We start from the raw sequence: 24,568 nt of genomic DNA, 5'->3' as shown, positions 1-24,568 counted from the left end.
GTGGTGGCATGCGCCTGAAGTCCCAGATACTTGGGAGGCTGAGGCAGGAGAATCGCAACAGGTCTATTTTATTGGACTTTTAGAGACAAGGTTTTGGTCTTATTGTTGAAGTCTATCTTTTTGGAATAAATTTTATCTTTAACTTAAAAAATTTTTTTCTTCTGAATTAGTTTACTCCTCTTCTAACTTTTTGAAATGAATTTTTAGTTAAAACACTTTAAACCTTTGTTATTTTCTAAATAAATTATCCCACTGAACGTTCTACTCTATTCCATTGATCTGTCTTTTCTTTCTAGTTTTATATTATTTAATACCATTTAACATCTGGTAGTCCAAGTCCCTTTTATTATTATTATTACTTTTCTTTTTTTAAGACGGGATTTGACCATGTTGGTCAGGCTGGTCTTGAACTCCCAACCTCAGGTGATCCACCCGCCTTGGCCTCCAAAGTGTTAGATTACAGGCGTGAGCCACCATGCCCGGACTTATTATTATTTTTCTAAGTTTTCTTGGTTATTAGGCTAGATAATATCTTACAGTTGCTAAGATTGAGAATTATTATGAAAATTCACCCAAATAAATCCATTTAGTCCCTTCCTTTCAAAACTCAATATTCCTTATTCTTCCAGATATAGTCGATCTTTAAAAAAATGCCTCAAATCATTGCTTGATACTGTATTATGCTAAAAGTGCTTATAATCAATCTGTGTATATGAATGTGGCATATATGTAATGTATGTGTTTTGTGTGCATGTGTCTGTGTGATATGTGTGCTTATATATATGCATAGGATGCATCTATAATGTGTGGGGTGTGTTTGTATATGTATTTGAGGTGTGTATGTAGCGTGTTTATGTGTGTGTATATGTGCCTGTGATGTGACTGTGTGTGTACATGGGATATGTTAAAGTATGTGTATGTATGTGCACAGAATGTATGATTGTTATCGTGTGTGGTATGTTGATGTATGTGTGGAGTGGAAGAGATACTAAGGCCCCGGGAGTGCTAGAATGCTCAGGACATGTGAGAAAGCCAGGCTTGGTCAAACTCCCCTGCCTTCCTGGGGAAAGCAGGGCCATGACCATGACCCTTTCTGGATGTTGCTTGTGGACAGCAGTGTGGGTTAATAGGGCCAGTCCCTCCTGAAGTGCCCTGCCCAGTCTCCCACTCACCTCTCTCCTCCATTTCTTGAGAAAAGGGTGACCGATCTGTCCTTTTAGGAAAAGGAAGCTTCCAGCATGCTGCTAAGTAAAGGAGCCTTACTGGTGGTGGTGAAGGTAGTACCACCAGATCAGGATCAGGCTGGCCCTGGAATCTTCAAACTGAATAGGTTAGCTGCTGTGTGGGGCAGGAGTCAGGAGGAGATCCCTCTACAAAGCAGTGGGATCTTTGTTCTCATTAGCCGGTGTAAGGTGTAAGTGCCCAGTGTGGGCCTCGGTCTTTTCTCTCCTAGGTCACTTTCAGACAGCACACTTCTGCCCAATTCTCCTGGATCTCACCCTTCTGAGTGTTTCACCTACAGGTTGCTCATGGCCTCCTGAGACCAAGGTAGTCTCCTCATTGGGAGGAGGCTCTACAGTGATCCCTGGCAAAGCTGTGAAGAGGTGACTGTCATCTTGGGCACATCACCTTCCCTTTCCCTGTGGGCCTTCCTTTGCTCTGTTTCCTGAACACCATGCTTTCTAGTTCCTCCTGCGAGTGAACACCCTTTGCATGGGGCATACAAAACTCATGCTTTTGAACTCCATCTTGTTTCTGCAGATCTGCCATGTCTCTGGGTTCAGTGTCCTGTCTACATCCTGTGGCTTCAGCCTGAAGTTGCCCATATTCCCTGGCTGGATGGAGTGGCTAAGCCCTGATATCTCTTTGCCCAGAAGAGATGCATGGACTCAAACTTCTCCAGCCAGGAGGAGGATCAGGTGTGCCCAAGTCCAGGGTGCAGGTAAGCCCACCTGCCATTGGCTTCAGGCTACGAGAGTGGGCCTGCCCTTGTTAAAGGCAATGTTCATTGGGTATGTGTGTAAGGAGGGTAGAGGAGCAGGGGGTGGGGCAGTAAAGAACAGGGCAGGACTTCACAAAGTGCCAGGATTCAAGCAATCCTCTGGCATTTATGTGACTTATTTGTATTGGACCACCAGTTTGCTGATTCCGGGCTCCTCCAGTTTCTGCTCCTTGCTGGTGGCCACCTGACCCTGTGGTGTCTGCTCCCTTCACCTGCTGTTGGCCATGGGACAGATGTGTAGGCCAAGGAAGAATAGGACAATAGTGTTTGGGGCAGACAGGCCTGGGTTCAAATTTCAGCTCTGTCTTTTCCTAGCTCTGCAAACCTTGGACATGTCATCTGTCTTCTCTGCCAGAGATTCAGATTTCTTTCTGGTAAATTGGGCTAATACTTATTAGATTTACTCTGAAGATTAACTGAGATGATGTATGTAAATTGCCCAGCTCAGCCTTCTGCATCTGGTACTCAACACATAACTCTTCCCTCCACTTTCTCTCTTGCGTCTCCCCATCTTGTTTTTGAGTGGATCACTGAAACACAAATATCCACTTGGCAATGAAGTCTGGGGAACAGGGACAAATACCAACACTTCCCAGTTTTAGATTTACACGAGACTAACAGCTTTCCTTCCCACAGTGGCAACAGTCAGAAATTTGCAGACCAGATGTCTTGGTGTGAAACTGTTCCCCGGAGGTGTCCTGTAAATGTTTGCCGACAAAGCAGCTCAGGGGTTGACCTTCCAGCTCTGCCTCCCTGCACCAGGCTGGGAGATTCACCCACCCCCACCGTTTCCTGTGCGTTCCTCTTTCTCAGACGCTGTGGGCTTGTCCTGCTGTCCAGTGGCATCAGGCTGTGGGATGGGGGGCCATCGGGGTGGTTGGAGTAAGCTGCTCCCATCTGGACCTGTGTCATTCAAGAGGAGGCTCAAAAGAGTGATCTAGGACGCAGGGTTTGGGAGGGGGATGCAGCCTGGTTGGGGGCGACCTGTCCAAGCGCAGAGAGCATTTTCCAAACCCCACTGCCCTGGGCCATGGAGTGCTCCTTTGCCCTTGCTTGGATCTAATGATTATAGGTCTGAGCTTCAAAGCAGGTTATAAACCCACAAATTGCTGGTCTAGGAGAGCTGGGCGAGGAGGCCAAGCCTGCCCATTGTGGGCACCCCGGACTGAACTCGTGGGGCTGGCCCTTCCAACCAGGAGCGCGGTGCTGGGGCCCAGAGCCCCTGGGTGGCCGCCCCGTTCCTCCGGCTCCTTGGGTGGCTGCCCTCGCGCTCTGCGCCGGTCTCCGGCGCCGCCTCCCCCACCCCGGGCCGGCGCTGCTCCGGCAGGTGGACCTCTGTTCATTCAAACCCGCGCGGACCAATCAGGGCCGGGCGCGCCCGGGCCGTTCCAACGCGCAGTGCAGCCAGGCCTCCCGCTCGCGCTCCTCCCGCCCTGCAGATCCCGCCGCCGGGGGCGGTGAGCCTGCTGCCTCGGTTACTGGGGAGCAACACAGCCGCCTCGGGTTGCAGGCGCTCCTGTCCGGGTCGCAGCGGGACGCCATGGAGCGCTCGCTGCACCGCGTCTCCCTCGGGAGCCGGCGTGCCCACCCGGACTTGTCTTTCTACCTCACCACCTTTGGTAAGTGCCCGCTGGGGCTGGCGGCAGGGGCTGCTTCACCCTGTTCGCAGCGCCCAGAAACGCAGCCCCTCGTGGTGACAGATGAGGCTGGGAGAAGGTGCTCTTTCTCTATGGGGGCACCATCTCTGGCCCCTTTGTCCTGAGACTGTCCAGGAGGGCACAGGCTAAGGACAAGCAACTCGCTGGACACCACCTGCTGCCCGGCCATGGGTGCCAACTGCAGTTGGTTCTGCCTCACTTGGCTGGAATAATCACACTCTCGTTAATCTTTCAGAGACCCGGGTTGTCACCACTGAGTTTCTCATTAGCAAGCAGCTCAGGTTAAATCAAGGTGTTGTTATTGCAACTGGAGATCTCATTCACCCACTTTCCTTTGGCTCAGGGAGCAGACAGGTGCTGGGTCCTTTGGCCCTGCCGTTTTGTGGGCTCACCTTGGAGGCTGAAATCTGACTTTGTTGGGTATTAGAGCCACAGTGGAGATGGGAGAATTCTCTCCTCCAAGACAGAACAATCCCTTAGGAGGGTCCTAGGGCTTCCTCAGGGCTTGAGGTGGAAGGAAATAAACAGTAGGCCTCATTCCCAAGCCCCTAGGTAGCAGACTGAGTTCCCTCAAATAACAAGTGGGCAGCAGCTGCCCAAAGGCCTGGGCACACCTGGCCTTCCCAGTAGCCATAGTAAAGGTAACAACGCTTCCCTAGAGTGTAGCCCTTCATTTGCTCACTGGTCCTGCAACTCTCTGTGGAGAGGGGTCATTTATCCTCTGTGAAGACTTGAAACCAAGAGATCTTCCATGAGCCACTGGCAGAGTTGGTAGCTGAACTCAAGCCTTCCAGAGATGACCTGTCCAGCATATTTTTGTTTGGACTTGCATACAATCTCCTTCTAAAGGTTGGGGCTGTTACCGCAACATAACTGGACTTTGCCCAGCTTTCAGAGACAGAGTGCCCAAGAAGTTGGTCCCTCCCTGGGGTTCATGGCTCTTCTGCTTTCAGTCTTACTCTCATCCAATACACTTGGCTTTTCACAACTTGCTTTTTTTTTCCTCTAGGGGTGGAGGGAATGATGGAAGAGCAGTGGCTTGGCCCTTCGAAATTGCCTGATGTCTGGTAGCAGGAATTCATTGGTCCAGTTGGTGGAAGATAGAGGGCGATTAACCAGCCATCATTTGTTGAGCACGTACCATGTACTATTCCTTGTGCCAAGTGTTTTACTTGCATTATCTCACTTAATGCCCCAGCCTAGAAGGCAATTCCTGCAAACCCCATTGGGGTTAAACCAGTCTGAGACAAGGGTGGTTTCCAGGATGATCTGCCTTGGCTGGACTAGGAGTGGTCAGGAACGAGTGTCAGGGAGCTGTCAGGCCCTCTTACCTTAGCTGTGCCCTGATTAAAAAGTAAAAATATGTTTGCTTTTTTCCTTATGATCATGGTAAGATGTGTTTACTGCTGAATATTTAGTGAAAAGAAGAAAGTGAAAATCACTTGTAATCTGAATTTCTCAGAGAGGCCACTGGTAACTTTCTGATTTATATCCTTTCATGCTTATTTACATATTTACTTCTCTCTCTCTCTCTCTCTGTCTCTGTCTCTCTCTCTCTCTCTCTGTCTCTGTGTGTGTGTGTGTGTGTGTATGTATTTAATTTTAACAAAATTGAGATCAGGTTTGTATGGACACTTTGTAACCCATATGTTTTCCTTAGTGGCCTGATGTGATATTTCCTTGCATCAGTCCATATTCTTCTGGATTAATCTCCCTGCCAGATCTGGGAATTTGGGGAGGGCTCAGGCCCAGCAGGGAGTGGATCTTCCTGCCCAGCCATAGCCTCAGGGCTCAGTCTGATGGGTATCAGGGAAGGTTGCTGCTTGAATAAGTGGCTGTGACCTGAATGTGCAGGAGTCAGGCAGGAGCCTGGGTGGGATGGGAAGCCACCTGCTCTTATTTGTGCAGCTTCCTGTCACATCTCTCTGAGGACGCTCATGAGAGCATTTGAAAAATTCTCTCCTGTTTCCTGCATTGGCTCTGTCTCCCTGGATGCCATTTGTCAAGGTGCCCCTTTTTCAGGCTGCTGATTTTCTTTATCCATTGTGATCTTCACTAATCTGCTTATGAACAAAGATTCCTATCCGTGTTTTCCAAACCTGGCCAAATATCAGAAGCATCTGGGGAGCCTGTTAAAAATACAGAGATTCCTAGAATCTTCTTCGAGAGACTCTGGTTTAATAGGTCTGGAGTGGAGCCTGAGAATATGAACATGGGCTTTGCCTTGAGAAAACCAGATGAAGATGTTACTTAGCTGGTAGTTTTCTGAACACAGACGTGTAAAGTGAGTATAATCACTATGGAAATATAAAGAGACAAAACTGATTTGATCAGAATTCTCTTTGGGGAGAGTACTGCATGATATATGTATTGATTGTGTGTACACACGAATGCAACTCCTTGTCCCCACAAAAGGAGTATGTTCAAGTGACATTAATGGAAGGACACTGCCTTTTGAGGAGGTGGCCTTACTTCAGGGGAAGGGAGTAGGCAAGCCAAGGCTAGGACCCAACTACTGTAGAGGGATTTGTTTTTTCTTTATTGTACAAACTGATGTAATTTGAAGTCATTATAGGTTTATATAGTATTTTTCTCCAGTATTATGTATTTTATTTTATTTTATTTTATTTATTTACGTTTGAGACAGAGTCTTGCTATGTCACCCAGGCTGGAGTGCAGTGGTATGCTCTTGGCTCACTGCAACCTCCACCTCCTGGGTTCAAGCGGTTCTCCTGCTTCAGCCTCCTGAGTAGCTGGGATCATAGGTGGCTACCACCGCACCCGGCTAATTTTTGTATTTTTAGTAGAGACAGGATTTCACCATGTTGGCCAGGCTTGTCTCGAACTCCTGATCTCATGATCCGCCTGCCATGGCCTCCTAAAGTGCTGGGATTACAGGCATGAGCCATTGCACCCAGCCCTATATATTTTATTATGATTAGGATATTTACTGATTTTTTGGTAACAGCTTTATTGAGATATAATTCAGATACATACAATTCACTCATTTAAACCATACAATTAATGGTTTTTAGTGTATTCACAGAATTGTGTAACTATTATCACAGTTTTAGAAGATTTTCATTCCCTCAAAAAGAGACATTATGCTCTTTAGCTTGTAACCCCAGTCTTCCCTTGTCCTCAGCCCTAAGCAATCACTAATCTACATAAACTCTCTCTCTAGATTTGCCTATTCTGGACATTTCATAGAAATGGAATCGTATATTTTTTTGTGACTGACTTCTTTCACTTAGCGTAATGTTGTCAGGTTTAACCCATGTTGTAGCAGCTAGCAGTACTCCATTAATTTTTATGGCTGAATAGTATTCACTGTATGGCTCTACCACATTTAAAAAATTTATTCATCTGGTGATGAATATTTTGGTTGTTTCTCCCTTTAACTATTATGAATAATACTGCCATGAACACTTGTGAACAAGTTTTTGTGTGGACAAATGTTTTCATTTCTCTTCATATACACAGTATATACCTAGGAGTAGATTTCCTGGGTCCTATGGTAACTCTTTGTTTTAACTATTTAAGGAACTACCAAACTCTTTTCCAACATGGCTGTATCCCATCAACAGTGTATGAGGGTTTTGGTTTTCCCATATCCTCACCAACACTTGTTATTATCTGACTTTTTAATTCTGGCCATCCTAGTGAGTGTGAAGTGATACTCATTATAGTTTCAATTTGCATTTCCCTGATGACCTGCATGATATTGAACATTTTTTCATGTGCTCGTTATTTATATATCTTCTTTGGAGAAAAATTTATCCAGATCTTTTGTTCATTTTATTTGGTCTATTTGTCTTGTTATTATTGAGTTTTAAGCGTTCTTTATATATCGTAGATGTAAGTTCCTTAACAGATACATGATTTGCAAATATTTTGTCTCAATCTGTGGGCTTTTTTCACTTTCTTGATAGTGTTCATTGAACTCCAAACATTTTTTTGGGGATGGGGTCTTGCTCTTTTGCCCAGGCTGGAGTGCAGTGGCATGATCATGGCTTCCCTTTGACCATGCAGCCTCAACCTCCTGTGCTCAAGTGATCCTCCCACCTCAGCCTCCTGAGGAGCTGGCACTACAGACATGTGCCACCATGCCTGGCTAATTTTTCTTATGTAAAACAACTTTTTATAGAGATGAGGTCTCTGTATGTTGTCCACGCTAGTCTTGAACTCATGGACTCAAGTGATCTCCTGCCTTGGCCTCCCAAAGTGCCGGGATTATAGGCATGAACCACTATGCCCAGCCAGAACCCCAAACATTTTTAATTTTGATGAAGTCCAACTTTGTTGTTGTTGTTGTTACTTGTATTTTGTGTCATATCTCAGAATCCACTGCCAAATCTAAGGTTCTATCAGCTACCAAGAGATTCACCTCTATGTTTTCTTCTAAGAGTTTTATAGTTTTGACTCTTATATTTAGGTCTTTGATCCACTTTAAGTTAATTTTTATGTATGGTATGAGGTAAGAGTTCAACTTCATTCTTTTGTGTAGCTCTCTAGTTGTCCTAGTACCATTTGTTGAAAATATCATTATTTCTCTATTGAATGATCTTGGTGCCTTTATTGAAAATCAATTGCCCATAGACCCATGGGCTTATTTCTAGAATCTCAATTCTATTCCATTGATCTACCTGTCTATTGTCATTCCAGTACCATACTGTCTTGATTACTGTTGCTTTGTAGTAAATTTTGAAATCAGGTTGTATAAATCCTTCAATTTTGTTCTTCTCTTTCAAGATTATTTTGTCTGTAATGGGTCCCCTTGAGTTTCCATTTGAATTTTAGGAATAATATTTTATATAGAAAATAAAAAAAACCTGGCTGGGCATGGTGGCTTATACCTGTAATCCCAGCACTTTGGGAGGCTGAGGTGGGCAGGTCACCTGAGGTCAGAGTTCAAGACCAGCCTGACCAACATGGTGAAGCCCCTGTCCCTACTAAAATACAAAAAAATTAGCTGTGCATGGTGGTGCATGCCTGTAGTCACAGTTACTCAGGAGGCTGAGGCAGGGGAATCGCTTGAACCCAGGAGGCAGAGGTTGCAGTGAGCTGAGATTGTGCCACTGCACTCCAGCTTGGCGACAGAACAAGACTGCATCTCAAACAAAAAACAAACAACACAACACAATACAACTTCACAAAAATGTTGGATAGATTAAAAATACCTTCTTGAAGGGATACCAACTTATTAGTTTGACTGATGAACCAAATTATTAACTTACCTGGGGTCTCTGAACCAAATTTTTAACTTGCTTGGAATGTTTAATCACCTGGATGTGGCGAGTGGTCAGGAGAGAAAACAGGTTGCCTTTCCTGCTGGGCATCTGGGTTCAGAGAGGATGGGCAGGCTGGACATGTTCTGAGGTTTGCAGGTGGCTGTGGACATTGGGTGACACAACACACCTCTCTTTAGAAATGCCAGCCCCCCAGTGAACCTGCAAAATGAAAGCTGTCGGGAGCATCTCTAAATGCAGGCTCTAGAGGAGTGGCTGGAGTCCCTGATTTGCCAGAGGGAATTCGGGAAGATGTGGTTCTGGAGGCAGAGAAGACGTAGGAGTGTCATTGATTTGCTGGCCAATGGTTTTGCTGGGAAAATTTGCCATTGATTTGCTGGAAAAATGATTTTCATTTTTCCCCATGTTTGTTGTGTTGGCACAACGTTAGTTGGGGCCGCTTCCACCCCTCTCTCTCTGCTTCTCTTTAGAAGCCACGGAGATAAATAATTCATTTTCTGTAGTGAGAGTGAAGCTTGGGAACAGATGTCAGCCAGCTGCATGGTGTATTGGGCAGTGCACGGTCAGGCCCTGAGCTGGAGGCCTTCAACATGTCCCTGCCAGCTGCCCCTGACTGGCACGTGTTTCCAGTCCTGCTGCTCTGAGCCTGGGAGATTCCCTGGCATGGCTGGGGAAACCTATCCAACTGTTTCTCAAGAGCTCACCATTTGCTGGTCATAATCCTCAGCATTTACTGGCTTTTCTGTCATTCCGAGTCCATCTGCTTGGGAGCTTTCAGAAATTCCTCAAAGTTTCTGGCCAGTTGATAGCCCTTTGTCCTCTTTTCCCATTCTGCTTTGTATATGTTCTTTTTAAACATTTTTAAAATTTTGAAATATTATGTAGACAGAAAAGTGTCCCCCCAATAATGTGCAATCCAGTGACTTCTCACACAGAAAATACCTTTGTAACTTTCACCAGAGTCAAAACTCGAACACTTCTTGTATTCTGAAGACTCATGTTGATAATGTAGCTCTTTTCGTTATCATTTACTTCAAAATATTTTCTAATTTTCCTTGTCATTTCTTTTTTAGTCCTTGGGTTATTTAGAAGTGTTTCTAAGTTTCTAAATATTGGGGATTTTCTGGCACTATTTTTATATTTACTTTGCATTTTGGTCAGAGACTATACCCTCCATCCTTTAAATTCTTTGAAATTCATCAAGATTTACTTAGTGACTCAGCATAGAGTTAGTTTTGTGTTGTTGTGGTGGTGGTTGTTGTTTTGAGACTGAGTCTCACTCTGTCACCAGGCTGGAGTGCAGTGGCGCAATCTAAGCTCACTGCAGCCTCCCCTTCCTGGGTTCAAGCGATTCTCCTGCCTCAGCCTCCCAAGTAGCTGGGATTACAGGCACCTGCCACCACGCCTGGCTAATTTTTGTATTTTTAGTAGAGATGGGGTTTTACCATGTTGGCCACACTGGTCTCAAACTCTTGAGCGCAGATGATCTGCCCTCCTTGGCCTCCCAAAGAGAGTCAGTTTTTATAAATGTTCTGTGTGTACTTGAAAAGAATTCTGCAGCAGTTGGGTGCAGTGTTCTTTGTGTATGTCAAGTTTAGGTCAAGTTTGCTCCTTACATTATTCAACTATTTTGTATCCTTGTTGATTTTTCCTGTTTTCTCTGTCAGTTACTAAGAGAGGTGTATTAGAATTCCTACTGTGATTGTAAATTTGTCTGTTTCCCATTACAGTTCTGTCAGTTTTTCCTTTACATGTGTTGAAGTTATATTAACAACATACACATTTAGAATTATTGTCTTTCTGATGAGCTGAAATTTTTATTATGAAGTCTATTATTATTATGAAATCTTTTTTATTTCTAGTAGGGATAAAGTCTACTTTTCCCGATAGTAACATAGCTACCCATGTTTCTTTCAGTTAATATTTGCCTGACATATCTTTTTCCATCCTTTTTCTTTCAACCTTTCTGGATCTACATTTTATGTGTCCTGTGTCTATTGCAAAGAACAGGCATGTGGCTGGGAGCAGTGGGTGGCTCATGCTTGTATTCCCAGCACTTTAGGGGGCCAAGGTGGGAGGATTCCTTGAACCCAGAAGTTCAAGACCAGCCTGGGCAATATAGTGAGATCTCATCTCTACAAAAAGTAAGAAAAGTAGCTGGGCATGGGGGCATGCACCTGTGGTCCTAGCTACATGGGAAGGTGAGGCAGGAGGATCATTTGAACCTGGGAGGTCAAGACTGCAATGTGAGCTATGATTGTGACAGTGTACCCTAGCCTGGGTGACAGAGCGAGAGACCCTGACTCAAAACAAACAAACAAACAAATAAACAGTACAGGCGCAGAGCTGTTATTATTATTATTTTCTTGTCGGTGAAGACCTAGGATGATATTTTTCTTCAAAAAGCCTTTGTTTGTTTGTCAGGTGCTCAGGGTCACTGGGATCATCTTAAGTCTGTGTTAGGGACTGAGAGTACTTGAATCAAGCTGTAGTACCTGGAGGAGCTCTGTCTGATTAAAGTTCACCCTATTCCTATGGAGCAACCCTTCAGGGTCCCTGTGCAAAATTGGCTCAGAAGAACCCTGCTTCTTGGTGGGCCCCGGCCTCCAGTTCCTCTTCCTCTAGCCCTGAGAAGCAGGCAGGAACTCAGTCAGCCTCTTGAGCTCACAGTTAGCCCTCTGGAATTTGAAAACACCCCAGGAGAAAATTAGCCCAGAAAAACACTAGGCTTCCTTCCACTGTCTTCCATCCCCCTAGATCCTGCCTGCTAGTTCCTCTCTGGCTTGTTGTTTATCTTAGAAGATGCTTTAACATACTTTGTTTAGCATTTCTAGTTTTCCTCAGTGGATCTGTCATCCCAGAAATGGAAGTCCTCTACATATGTTTTCTACGCTTTTGGAGTTGGTTTTTGTTTGTCTGTCTTTTTCCTTCCTCTCTGCCTCCCTCCCTGCCTCTTCCCTCCATCCCTCCGTCCCTCCCTCCCTCCCTCCTTCTCTTCTTTCTCCTTGCCTGCCTACCTGCAGTTCTCCGAGCAGGCATTACTGGGGCTGGAGGGTCCCTTTCCAAGATTGCTCATTCACGTGGCTCTTGGCAGGAGGCCTCAGTTCCTTGCTACCTGTAGTTAGGAGGCTTCTGTTTCCCATTACATGGGCCTCTTTGTAGGATTGCTTGAACTTTCTTATGTGGCAGCTGGCTTCCTTCTAGGCAAGTGATACAAAAGTGAAAGCAAGAAAGAACTCCCATAAAAAGAGAGGGGGCGGGGGAGGGATAACATGGGGAGAAATGCCAGATATAGTATGCACCTAAAGTAAAATAAATAAATTAAAAAAAAAAAAAAGATGAAGGCCGGGCGCGGTGGCTCACTCCTGTAATCCCAGCACTTTGGGAAGGCGAGGCGGGTGGATCGCGAGGTCAAGAGATCGAGACCATCTGGTCAACGTGGTGAAACCCCGTCTCTACTAAAAATACAAAAATTAGCTGGGCATGGTGGCGCATGTCTGTAGTCCCAGCTACTCGGGAGGCTAAGGCAGGAGAATTGCTTGAACCCAGGAGGCGGAGGTTGCGGTGAGCCGAGATCACGCCATTGCACTCCAGCCTGGGTAACAAGAGCGAAACTCCGTCTCAAAAAGAGAGAGAAAAAAAAAAAAAAGATGAATAACCCAGTTCAAAAATGGGTGAAGGTTTTGAATAGACATTTTTTCCAAAGGAAAATGGCCAACAGCACATGAAAAAATACTCAATGTCATTAGTTATCAGGAAAATGCAAATCAAAACCACAATGAGATACTATTATACTAGAATGACTATAATAAAAAAAGAGACAATAGCAGGTATTGAAGAAGTTGAGGGGAAACTGGAACGCTTGTACATTGCTGGCCGGAATGGCAAATAGTGTAACCACTTTGGAAAAGTTTGGCAGTTCCTCAAACAGTTAAATGTAGAGTTACCATTTGCCCCAGCAATTCCACTCCTAGGGATAAATCCAAGAGGAATGAAAACAGATGTTCACACAAACATATGTACATACCTGTTCATAGCAGCATTATTCATAATAGCCAAAAAGTAGAAATAACCCGAAATATCCATCACCAGATGACTGGATAAACAAAATATAGTATATTCATACAATGAAATATTATTTGGCCACAAAAGGAATAAAATACTGATACTTGCTACAGTATGGTTGAACCTTGAAAACATTACGCTAAGTGAAAGAAGTCAACCACGAAAGACCACGTGTCGTGTGATTCTATTTACATAAGTATCCAGAATAGGCAAGTCCTTAGAGACAGAAAGCAGATGAGTGGTTGACAGTGGCTAGGGGAGAAGGCATTAGGGTGTGACTGCAAAAGAGTATGGAATTTCTTTTAGGGGAGGATGAAAACGTTCTAAAATTAGATAGAGGTGATTGATTACAGAATCCTGCGAATATACTAAAAGAAAATTACATGCTTTAAATTGGTGAAGTGTAGCCGGGCACGGTGGCTCAATCCCAGCACTTTTGGAGGCCAAGGTTGGTGGATCATCTGAGGTGAGGAGTTCAAGACCAGCCTGGCCAACATGGTGAAACCCTGTCTCTACTAAAAATACAAAAAATTAATCGGGTGTGGGTGGCATGCACCTGTAATTCCCGCTACTTGGGAGGCTGAGACAGGAGAATAACTTGAACCTGGGAGGCAGAGGCTGCAGTAAGCCAAGATCACATCATTGCACTCCGGCCTGGGCAGCAGAGTGAGACTCCATCTCGAAAAGGACCAAAATCGATGAAGTGTATGATATGTGAATTATATCCCAATACAGCTGTTAAAAAAAGAAGGAACTCATAATACCTTTAATATCGTAAAGTTGGAAGTCATCCATTGTCATTTCCACCACATTCTATTTGTGAGAAGCAAGTGACTAAGTCCAGCCCATGTCTGAAGGGAGGAACTAAGCTTCACCTCTAGAAGGGAAGAGTATCAAAGACTTTGTGGACAAAGTCCACAATCTTTTTCTAGATTGGAGACATTTCTAGGAGTCTGCCCTCTCTTTTTCTCTTTTTCTTTTTCTTTTTTTTTTTCCTTTCAGACAGGTCTCACTCTGTTCCCCAGGGTCCAGGCTGGAGTGCAGTGGTGCGATCATGGTTCACTGTGGGCTCAACCTTTTGGGTTCAAGTGCTCCTCCCACCTAAGCCTCCCAAGCAGCTGGGACTATAGGATGTGCCACTATGCCCAGCTAACCTCTTGGCTTCTTGAGAAAAGCTGTGGGATCTTGTGCTGTCGCTGCTGGCTCTCTCTGCCTCTGAATCTGAGGGTTGTGTTGGCAGATGCAGCGGGCACAGTAGAGGAGGTGCTCGCTGGAGGGCTGTGTGGGTTCCAGAAGACGGAGCACAGGAAAGAGGGCTGGACTAGGGGTAGAGTTCTAGTCTCTAGCCCTGGATTCTCTAGGCCCAGAGCAAATCACCTTCCATCTCAGGCATGACTATTCTGGCTACAAAATGAGGAGACTGGACAAAACGACCTCAGGGGCCGTGTGTGTTAGACATTTGCTAGAGTAGCCTGGTGAGAGCATGGAGGGGACAGGCATGGCTGAGGGAGGGATCTTGTGAACTGGGGCAGGTGTGTCCTGGCCTGGGGAGCCTGGAGTCTGGTCTGCTGGATTTAGTTTCTCTGCTGTAACAGGGTACAGAGCACCCTAGTCTTCCTGAGGAGCCCCTGGTTGGCAGGGCCTGGAACGGGAGCTGTGCAGTGCAGGGCAGACTCGTCTCAATCCCAAATCACCCTTTGCCCCTGGCCCTTCGTCAGTTCCACTTCCCACTTGGCCTTGCCCAAGTCCCTGTCCTAGCCACTGGGCTGTGAGCCCTGTGAGGGCAGGCACCTGCTCAGCCTCATGCAGATGCCCAGCAAATATTTGCTAAATGGAATTAGCGATCATTTGTGTCTGGAGATTTCTTGACCCTGACTTCTGTGTAAAGGGCCACTATTAGGTGATAGGTGTCGTGGAGGTTCCTGTGGCTTGGGGATCCAAGCATGTCTGTGGCAGAGCTGGCTTTGCACGGGTAGTTGTTTCAGAAAAAAAAAAAAGTTTCATGTTAAATATAGATGTCTTTGAGTTGGTGAAATCCAACCCATGACTGCTGGCTTCATTTGTCTGTTTCCAAACCTCCCTCTCCCACCCCACACTAGATAAGGCACAGCTTTCACAGGAGGTTTCTCTGTTCTAGGGAGCCACAGTGAAGTAATTGCTCAGACCTTGAGATAATAATACAGTGGGTTCTCCCGGCGCCTTCATTCAAGGACACCCCCTCACCCGCCAGCGTGATCTGATCACAGCTTGGAGAGTGCCATAACCCCTATTATTAGCTCCAGCTCACATCCATGGCCACTGTGGTCCTGAAAGAAGAGGGCAGTTAGGGCTGGAACTGAAACAGGATTCCTGGGCTTCTGAGATCTGGGTCCTGGGCAGGACAGTAGCGGATATTTCTGATAGATGAAGGGCTGGACCAGGGCTTGTGGGAGCCTGAATTGCTTTGGACTGAAGCTTAAACACCAGAAGTGTGAGGGTCAAGTGGTGACTGGGTCACAGTGATTGGGGGACTTATGCAGAGTTAGGAGATATGAAGTGTTCTCCAAACCTGTCCTCTCACCAGCCTAGTTTCATGAGGCATGACCAGAAGTGACCAGGTGGGATGATGAGGGGATGTGTCACTGTGCTGTGAGGGATTGTGGGAGGACTTGGGAGTTCAGGTCTAGAGGAAAGAGCCCAGAGAATGCAGAACCAGATCCAGGCAATGAAAGTTATTGAGAGGCCATTGTTGGCTTAATATAAGATGCAGCACTGAACAATCAGAGCTCTTTCAAAAGGGAAAGGGCTCCCACTGGAGGAGGCAAGCTCCACATCGCTGTCAGTGACAGGCAGAAGGAGGGCACTGCTAGTCAGGGTTGTCACAGATGGAGCCACGCCTGGGCTTTCTGGTAGATGTGCCCTGCCCAGCTCTCTGATATCTCCAGTGCCTGTCCATGGGGTGGACTGAGTTCAGCAGCTTTTTGAGGTCCCAGGGAAAGTCTACTGGACTGAGAGAAACATTTTTGATGTCAGTGAGGAAGAGGAGTATGGCCTTCTCTCACTTCTCTGTCTTGGCTGGAGGCCATTGGGTGTCTGTGGGGATGACCTGAAGTTTTGTCTTTTTTTTTTTTTTAACTTAAACAAAAATGGGAAAATCCAGGGGATAAGCCTCACCCGGCCACTCATTCTTGCCCTGCCGCCAGCCTGTCCTTATGTTCTCTTTACGTGTCGCCATCCATCCCTGCTCTCCTCCCTTCCTCCCTGCTCTCTCTCCTCCTCCCCTCCTTTCTCCTGACTCTTTCCTTCTTCCTTTGTTTCTTCTTTCCTTTTTTTATATTATAGAAGTGTAGTTCTATACTTTTTTTTAAAATTATAGAACTGTAGTTCATGGATATATTCCAATTGTTAAAACAACAAAAGTGATAGATTGAAATTCCTCTTGATAGATTGAAATTCCTCTTGACTACCCTCCTCCAATTTCTAGTCTGTTCTCTAGAAGGGATCACTGTTTTTAATTTGGTATCCTTTCACAATCCCTCCCACCCCCCAGATACATACCATGTATATTATTCTGAAATTTGCTGTTCCTTTAAAAACTTGTCTTTGTGGGGTGTGGTGGCTCACACCTGTAATCCCAGCACTTTGGGAGGCTGAGGTGGGAGAATCACTTGGGCCCAGGAGTTTCAGACCAAGGTGGGCAACATAGTGAGACACCTTATCTACAAAAATTAACTTAAAAAATAGCTGGGCACTGTGGTGCGTGCCTGGAGTCTCAGCTACTTGGGAGGTTGAGGCAGGAGGATTGCTTGAGCCCAGGAGATCGAAGCTGTAGCGAGCTATGATTGCAGGACTGCACTCCACACTCCAGCCTCGGTGATAGAGCCAGACCCTGTCTCAAAAACACATATTCCCATGCCAATGCCAGATCATATGGAGCTCCTCCATTTTTTTTTTTTTTTTTTTTGAGATGAAGTCTCCCTTTGTCGCCCAGGCTGGAGTGCAGTGGTGCAATCTCGGCTCACTGCAACCTCCACCTCCTCTGCTCAGGCAATTCTTCTTCTGCCTCAGCCTCGTGAGTAACTGGGACTATAGGCACACGCCACCATGCCCGGCTAATTTTTTTGTATTTTTAGTAGAGGCAGGGTTTCACTATTTTGTTCAAGCTGGTCTTGAACTCCTGACCTTGTGATCTGCCTGTCTCGGCCTCCCAAAATGCTGGATTACAGGCATGAGCCACCACACCCGGCCAACTCTCCATTCTTTATAACAGCTTGTACTATTCCACGTATAGCTATAGATGGTTTACTTAACTATTTCTATACTGATGAACATTTCAGGTATTTCCAGTTTTTCTTTAAACAATGCTGTAGTGCCAGCCTTTGTGTGCACCTGTGTGTGTTTATCTACGACAGTGACCTGGAATGAAGATTTTTAGGTGGAAAAATATGCACATTTAAATTACCCTCCATTTACACTCCCTCCAACAGAGAATGAAAGTACTTGTTTTCCTACACCTTCACCGACATTTGACAACGGCCCAGCAGTAAGAGCTTCCAGCATCCACCTGGCTGCCCATACAGTAGTGAGCTCCCCACCAGCGGAGGGGCACAAGCGAGGCTAGATAACCACTGCTGGAGGCATTTGAAAGGGACTCCCAATGTGGTGTTGGGGCTGACCCCCATGGCTTCTGAGGTCCCTTCCAGCCAGAGACTGTGTGGGTCTTTGAATGGCTTCACATGAACAAGACAGCATTCCTGTCACCTTTCCTCCAGTTTTTTCCACCGTACCCACCAGGGAGCTGAGGCCAGATTATTTCTGTTGCTGTTTCCTCAGGTCAGCTGAGGCTGTCCATTGATGCCCACGACCAGGTTCTGCTCCTTCACAGTGAGTATAGCTTTGTGCAGGCTCCCCAAGGAAGGGGGCGGGCTGCTTAGCCTCCTACCTGGGGCTGGGGTGGGGGTATGGTGGTACCATGGGCCAAGGCTTCTTTTCTCATCCTTGTAAAGTATCCTGCCATGTGTCCATTGGTAAAAGCCAGTGTTCACCTGGGGCTCTTTCTACAGAGCAGCCCTGGTCCTGCCTCGGATGTGTCTGGATTCCACATGGGGGACCTTTCTCATTGACAGGCTAGAGCTGCCCCTGGGTACCTCAGCTTCCTTCTTGGCCCCAGCAGAGCAGGGCCACAACAGAGTTTTCCTATCTTCCCTCCCTTCTTTATTCCATCCTTTCTTCTTTTCTTTTTCCGTTTTTCTCATTCATTCATTTATTCATTGGTTGATAGGCAGCATAGCATCATGATCACAGACCACAGTCTTCGGGGCCAGACCACTGTAATTTGAATCCAGGCTCTGACACTTGCGGAGTGACCTTGAACAAGCTGAGTTTTCTCATATGTCGAGTGGTGATGGTCATAGTATGTATCCTACAGGTTGTTACAAAGATTAAATGAGTTAATATTAGTAAAGTGCTTAGAGCAATGCTGAGCTTGTAGTCAATCCTGTATAAATTTTTGTTAGATAAAACAGAATACCATGCATTCCCAGAATAGTGATTGAGGATTGGCTCTGTGCTAGGGGCTGGGAACACCAAGGAGAAGCACCCAACCCTGTCCAAGTGGTGTTGATGGGATGCCAGGGAAGACTTGGCAGAGGGGGTGATGTCCACATGGTATCCTGTAGGAGGAACGGGCCTGAGCCAGGCAGAGAGGAGCTGGGAGTGTGTGGCTAGCACTTCTGCATAGGGCCAGCAAGTGCAAAGGCCTGGGGGTCAGAGGGAGCAGGATGCATTTGAAGAGCTGTCTTGCCTGGCTGGATCACGGCACAGGAAGAGTTCATACTCCACCTGCTTGTCCCTCCATGTGTCCATCTTTTCATCCAGCACATAAATAGTTACTGAGCTGCTGTCATGGCCCCCACTGCCTGGACTCTTCTGTTTAGCCCAGAAGGCCCTGCCTATCTCTCCAGTCTCCCTGGCTTTTGCCGCTGAAGGTACCCTCTACCTCCAGCTCTATCCAGTTACTTGCATGCCTATAAATGCATCTTGCTTGCTCCTGCCTCTGTGCCTTTGCACCCACTGTTCACTGTGCCTGGAATAACTTTTCTTCTTTTGAACTCCTTTTGAAAAATAACTCTCCCCCTGCTCTGATTTTGCAAGAAATATGCCTGCCTTCATCATCATTATGACTCAGGAAGGAAGGCTCATTTTGCCTTATTATTTCCCCCTCCAGGAATCATCCCCCCGACCCACCTGCCTGGGCTGGGTTTATTGTTTCCTCCTTCATGTCTTTGTCACAGCCGTGACTACACTGTGCCACCTGTGCCTGGCCTCTCCGCCAGACTGAGAATGCAATGAGGGCAGGGGCTGGGTCTCCCTTGTCATCACTGCTGGCCAGAGAGACCCAGGAGGTCACCAGGCCTGGGTTCTGCCCTCAAGAACCACACCCTCGAGGGAAGGGATACACACAGGAACAGTAACCAGGATACTGGGCAGACTAGACTAGCAGGCGCCTGAGGCCTCTGGTCCTGGCCATTGGGGGGCCCAAGGTGAAGTTCCCAAGGACTAACAGAGGGGTGTTCTCTGCCTGTCAGGGCCGGACTCCAGCTGTGCAAACAGTTTTTGCAGAATGCATCTTGGCCTCCACCACTCCATTTGTCCTGCTCAGTTTGCTTTGGCTTCACCCCAGTCTCAGGCCCTTCATCCCTTCCCGCCGGTCCCCACTCCTGCCTTTGGCTTCCCAAGCATTGCACCTCAGACTACTGGGAGCACTGTCGGAGCTGAACCCTAGGGCTCAATGAAAACCAGACGTAAAAGAAAATCGAGCAGAGGCTCAGGCTCTATTAGGTCTATTGTCTGCTTTCTATAGACCTCAGGCAAATAACACTGCCTACTCTCGTGACCACACCTGCACCCACCCCACACCTCTCCTCTTGGCTTTATTTATTATTATTTTTCTTTAGCAAACACTTGTTGAGCAATTACTTATTTGCCAGGCACTCTTCTGAGCACTTCAGACACATGACCTCATTTAATTGGCACAACGACCATGTGAAGTACATGCTATTATCATTAACTCATTAAAAATGGCAAATTCTGTCCCAGGCAAAGCAAGTCACTTTAGCTTATATGGTGAGTAGGTGGTGCAGCTGGGATTCATGCCTGGGTCTGTCCACCCCTGGGGCCCGAGCTTGTGACTCCTGTGCTGTGCTGTCTGCCAGCCACAGCACGGCTCACAGCACATGGTGAGTGACCCGTTCTCAAGCTTGGCCCCTTCATTCCCAGAAGGCAGTCTTGTGTTGTCGCAGGAGCACTGGACCGGGAGTCAATAGACATGGGTTCCAAATCCAGCTGTCCTTCCCATTGTTCTGTGATTGTGGGCAAGTTTCTTACCGTCTTTGGGCCACCCTTGAAGCCTCATTTCCCCCATTACATGAGCGGTTGGATTCTATAAACTGCAGCTCTCTTCCAGCTGTAAGATTTGGGGAATTGAATGTACTCCATAACGCCTTGGTGAGAGTGCTGCCAGGGCGGGGGAGATGGTGGGAATGGCCTAGATCGGAGTGGGTTAATATCCAAAGGTGGTTATGCAGATTAAGGGCCTGGTAGCAGGAGCCACAGCCCTACTGCTCACAGATACGCTTTTCTTTTTAGGTCTTTCTATTCTGTGGGTGTACACATCTATGTGTGTCTCTCTTTCTCCCTGTGTGTGTGTATGTTTCCATTCATCCACCCCAATGGTTGAATTCTCTTTTAGTTATAGAAGGCAAAGGCCTGATGAGCAAGGAGCCTGGGGCCTGTGATCCCTATGTGAAGGTATGTGGTGGGGCCGGAGGTGGGGAGTGGGATATTGAGAGGCCATGTTACTGGGCTCAGTCCCAAGGTCCCAGCAGACCTGTGAGGCTTGTGCCCTTTGAGGAGGTGGTTGTCATCTCACTCATCTGGTCAGTAGGCATTTATTGGGTCCAGTGCTGGGATAGACTCCTTCCCTTAGCTTGGCTGGGTCCCTGGGGCTTCCTGCAACAGCCAGAATTTTAAGGGTGATCTTGGTCATCCACATAGGTGGGCACAGTGAGTATGTGGATGGCTGAAATCCACAGGCAATCCCAAGCCCTTTTGTGAAAAACACCATTTTCACCCATTTTCCCCCCAAACTAGGGGCAGGATGGCCAGATTTGGGCAGCAGAGTGGAGGGAGTATCTCTCATGGCTGGAAGATCCTTCTGGGTTGGGCCTTTGCTGTAAAGACGGTCCCTGCAGGAGTGAGGATCTACTTTCAGTGAGAGTCAAAGGCCAGGAGCTTCCTAGAATGTGGCAGCAGGGATGCCAGGTGCTGGTCATCGGCGTTCTTCCTGAAGGCTTTAGGCTGATCAGAGGCCCCTGCTGGCAAGAACTTGATCAGGAGCAGGGCTAGAAAAGCCCTGGGGTGAGAGCATGGATTTGGGGCCTTGGCAGGAGGCTGACCTGGAGCCTTTGTGAAGGGAACACTCAGCAGCTGCAGGGAACTTAGAAGAGAGGAGCCCTTTCACTTCTGGGGAAACCACTCTGCTTGGGGGAAAAGCAAAGATGATGAAGTTCTACCCACCTTGGGCTGCCTTTTTGGTACCACCCACCATGAGGCCTTGTCCTGGCATCTGCTTCCAGTGCCTCTTGCCCTGGGCTCTTTGTTCCCTTCCGGCATCCGACAGGGGACTCTATTCTGTCCTCTGCAGTGGCTGACTTGAAGGACCCTGGGAAGCCTTTAACTTGAAGATGTGCAGAGCCAGCTGCTGGGCTTAGGTGGGCCATGAGATCTGCTAACCATGCTTCCTTTTTTCCAATTCAAGATTTCTTTGATCCCTGAAGATAATAGACTACGCCACCAGAAGACGCAGACCGTTCCAGACTGCAGAGACCCGGCTTTCCACGAGCACTTCTTCTTGTAAGAGTCTGGTGCAGCTGGGCCCTAGAAAGGAGAGGGCAGGAGTGTTTATCTGGAAACAGCTCTGTTTGCCAAATCTAGAACTAGATCTATGCAAAAAAAAAAAAAAAAAAAAAAAAAAAAAACCCAGTGACTTCTAAAGGATGTCTTTGTTTTCTCACTCACTTGTGTCCTTGCATCCCTGGCACCGGGCCCAGCAGGGAGGTCCACTGTGATAAGGTATCACTTGGCTAGCTCTCATAGCCAAAATGCCCAGCCTGGGGCTGGCAGCCCCTGAAAAGTGTAGGCAATTTCCCACTGTGCCTGGGGCCAAGCTTTCTGCTTTAGCAGAAGGAATTTTCCAAGCTGAAGGATGTTTTGCCTCCCTGCCCCCCTTTTTACTTAAACTTTCTAACCTCTCTGAGCCTTGGCTTCCTTATTTGTAAAATGGGGCTAATAATAGAAGCAACCTCAGAGAGCTGTAGGGTGTAAATGGGACAGTGCAACACAACGCAGAGTGGCAGCTATTGCTATTCTTTCTTTCCCCAGTCTCTGAACTCTGGGGCCGATGGGAAGGTAATGACATTTTGTATTTTCCTATTAGTGAAAATTTATAATAATATCTTGTTTTTTTTCTCACCACATAAAGTAATTTTGCTTATGATAGGAAAATAGAAAATATAGATGAGTAAAAGGAAGAAAATAGAAAACACCTATAACACTCCTACTCACGGATATGCCTTACTGTATTTCTTTTCAGACCTTTTAATTTGTGTGGGTGTGTATGTTTGTGTGTGTGTGTGTGTATGTCTGTATGCGTATGTTTACAAAAATGGAATTATTTTATGATAGTGTGTTGTACCCTCCTTTTTGTCCTTAACAACATAATATAAACTCTTTTATGCATGGAGGTACTCATCTCTTACTTTATTTGTAATATAGTTTATTTAACCAGCTGTTGAGGTTACTGACTCTGAGTCAGTCATGGCCTGGAGCTTGGCCCTTACTAACACTCCGATGGTCTGATTGGCTTCACAGTCCTGTCCAAGAGGAGGATGATCAGAAGCGTCTCTTGGTTACTGTGTGGAACAGGGCCAGCCAGTCCAGGTGAGGAGAGCTGCTGAGCTGGAGGGGGATTCTGCTCTGGGCTAGTGGGTGACAGCCAGGCGGCCAGCATGCAGGATGCATTTGTTTAGTGTCTGCTAGAGGAATGAGTGGTAGTGGCAATACTACATTGCAGAGGCTGCCCCTCCCTGAGTCCCCATCACTCCAGGTGTTACCAAGGACTGTATTATCAATCAGCATTTGCTGAGCACTCGGTATCAAACAAGGCACTGTGCTGGCCACTGGGAATGCCGGCCAGCCTACACGTGGATTGTGTTCTCAAGCGGTCCACCCACTGTTCAGGTGGGGATACCAGGCACTGCATGGAAAGAAATTACACTAACAACATGTACATGCTCAGTTCTACAGGACTCTAAGCACCTTGAAAAGCAGGCCTATTTCTTTTTTAGTCGTCATGGCACCTAGTGCCTAACACATAGATGTTTATTAGATATTGGCTGCAAAGTAATGCAAAGGAATAACATGAATAATAAAGACCATCAATATGGGAAGAAGGAGAGTTCACTGTGGTCTGAGATGATCAAGGAAGGCTTCACGGAAAAAGTGGAATTTTGAACCTGGGCACAGATGAAGAATAAGACAACTAAAGAAGGAGGTTGGAAATGGCGTTCCAGGCAGGGCACAGCATGGGCGAAGGCAAAGAGGCAGAAATAGTCGCTATGAGCTCAGGCTGCTTTGAGGAGGCCAGGTGAGGGAGTGTAGAACTTTTGTGGAGGAGAATCCAAACAGGCTGATCTTGCAGGCAGTGCAGGACACAGGAGGGCAGCTCTGGCTATGAGTGACAGCGGTTGGAGCAGAGCAGAGGAGGAGCGCTGGGCGGGTGAGCATGAGAATTAGCTGCTAAGTGACAGCAATGGACTTCCATGGCTCACTGTCAGTGGCAGCAGCTCATTTGGCTGGTGTAGCCTAAGGAATCTGGGATACCCCATGGTCAGGATAATTTGTGGAGCAATCACATCACTGAATGGTAACTGAAAAGGGGCTTTCATGAACAAAAATCAGCTCAATGCACCAGCTGAGACCTGGAAAACATTTTTGGGTTAAATACTGTTTAGCACCCTAAATTTTATTAGCTAATATGTTTTTTGAAGTCGGGCTGTATTTAACCTACAAAACTAAGGATTTCCCCTTTAATAGAGTAGCTACTTTTCATCATAGGGTAGTATAATACAGTAAACCTCATTCATTCATTCATTCATTCATGCATTCAGCTGCCATTTCCTGGGCATCAATGTGGCAACAACATGCTGGGGATGCATAGGGCCAAAGACTTTCCTATTCTCTAGAGGGGCTGAGAGTAAGGAGGGGACATCATGTTAATAACAAGAGCAATCGCTGAGTGGGTGCTGACCTGGGGCTAGGGGTTAACAGTGCATTATCTCATTTAATTCTTACAACAACTCTAAGAAGACTGTGGTTTTGTCCTAAGTTTTCAGAAGAGGAAACTGAAGTTTGGAGAGGTTAGGAATTTGCCTAAGGCCATACAGCCAGTTAACAATAGAGCCAGGATGGAATCCAGGCAGATGGACGCCAGGGTCCTTCCTCTCAACACTGTACTGCCTCATGGGTGCACAGGTGAAAGGACAGAAGAAAGGGCA

At 46.7% G+C, this 24,568-nt stretch overlaps 1 protein-coding gene across 3 annotated transcripts in view; it reads left to right on the top strand.

The window, feature by feature from the left end:
* Positions 1-3,450: 3,450 nt before the first annotated feature.
* Positions 3,451-24,568, top strand: part of RGS3 (regulator of G protein signaling 3) — a 129,576-nt gene continuing 108,458 nt past the window's right edge. For 2 of the 3 annotated variants that reach the window (XM_017530309.2, XM_017530313.2), the window contains exons 1-5: positions 3,451-3,621; positions 17,787-17,837; positions 20,704-20,762; positions 21,772-21,866; positions 22,884-22,952. In XM_017530309.2, the coding sequence (XP_017385798.1) occupies positions 3,543-3,621; positions 17,787-17,837; positions 20,704-20,762; positions 21,772-21,866; positions 22,884-22,952 (353 nt within the window). In that variant the 5' untranslated portion in view covers positions 3,451-3,542. Of the gene's footprint in view, positions 3,622-17,786; positions 17,838-20,703; positions 20,763-21,771; positions 21,867-22,883; positions 22,953-24,568 lie in introns of those variants that run through there. The other variant, XM_017530311.2, reaches the window with a different exon arrangement.

The sequence above is a fragment of the Cebus imitator genome, unplaced genomic scaffold (genome assembly GCF_001604975.1).
Source record: "Cebus imitator isolate Cc_AM_T3 unplaced genomic scaffold, Cebus_imitator-1.0 Scaffold64, whole genome shotgun sequence".
Taxonomy (NCBI): domain Eukaryota; kingdom Metazoa; phylum Chordata; class Mammalia; order Primates; family Cebidae; genus Cebus; species Cebus imitator.
This window is presented reverse-complemented; position numbering and strand designations above follow the sequence as displayed.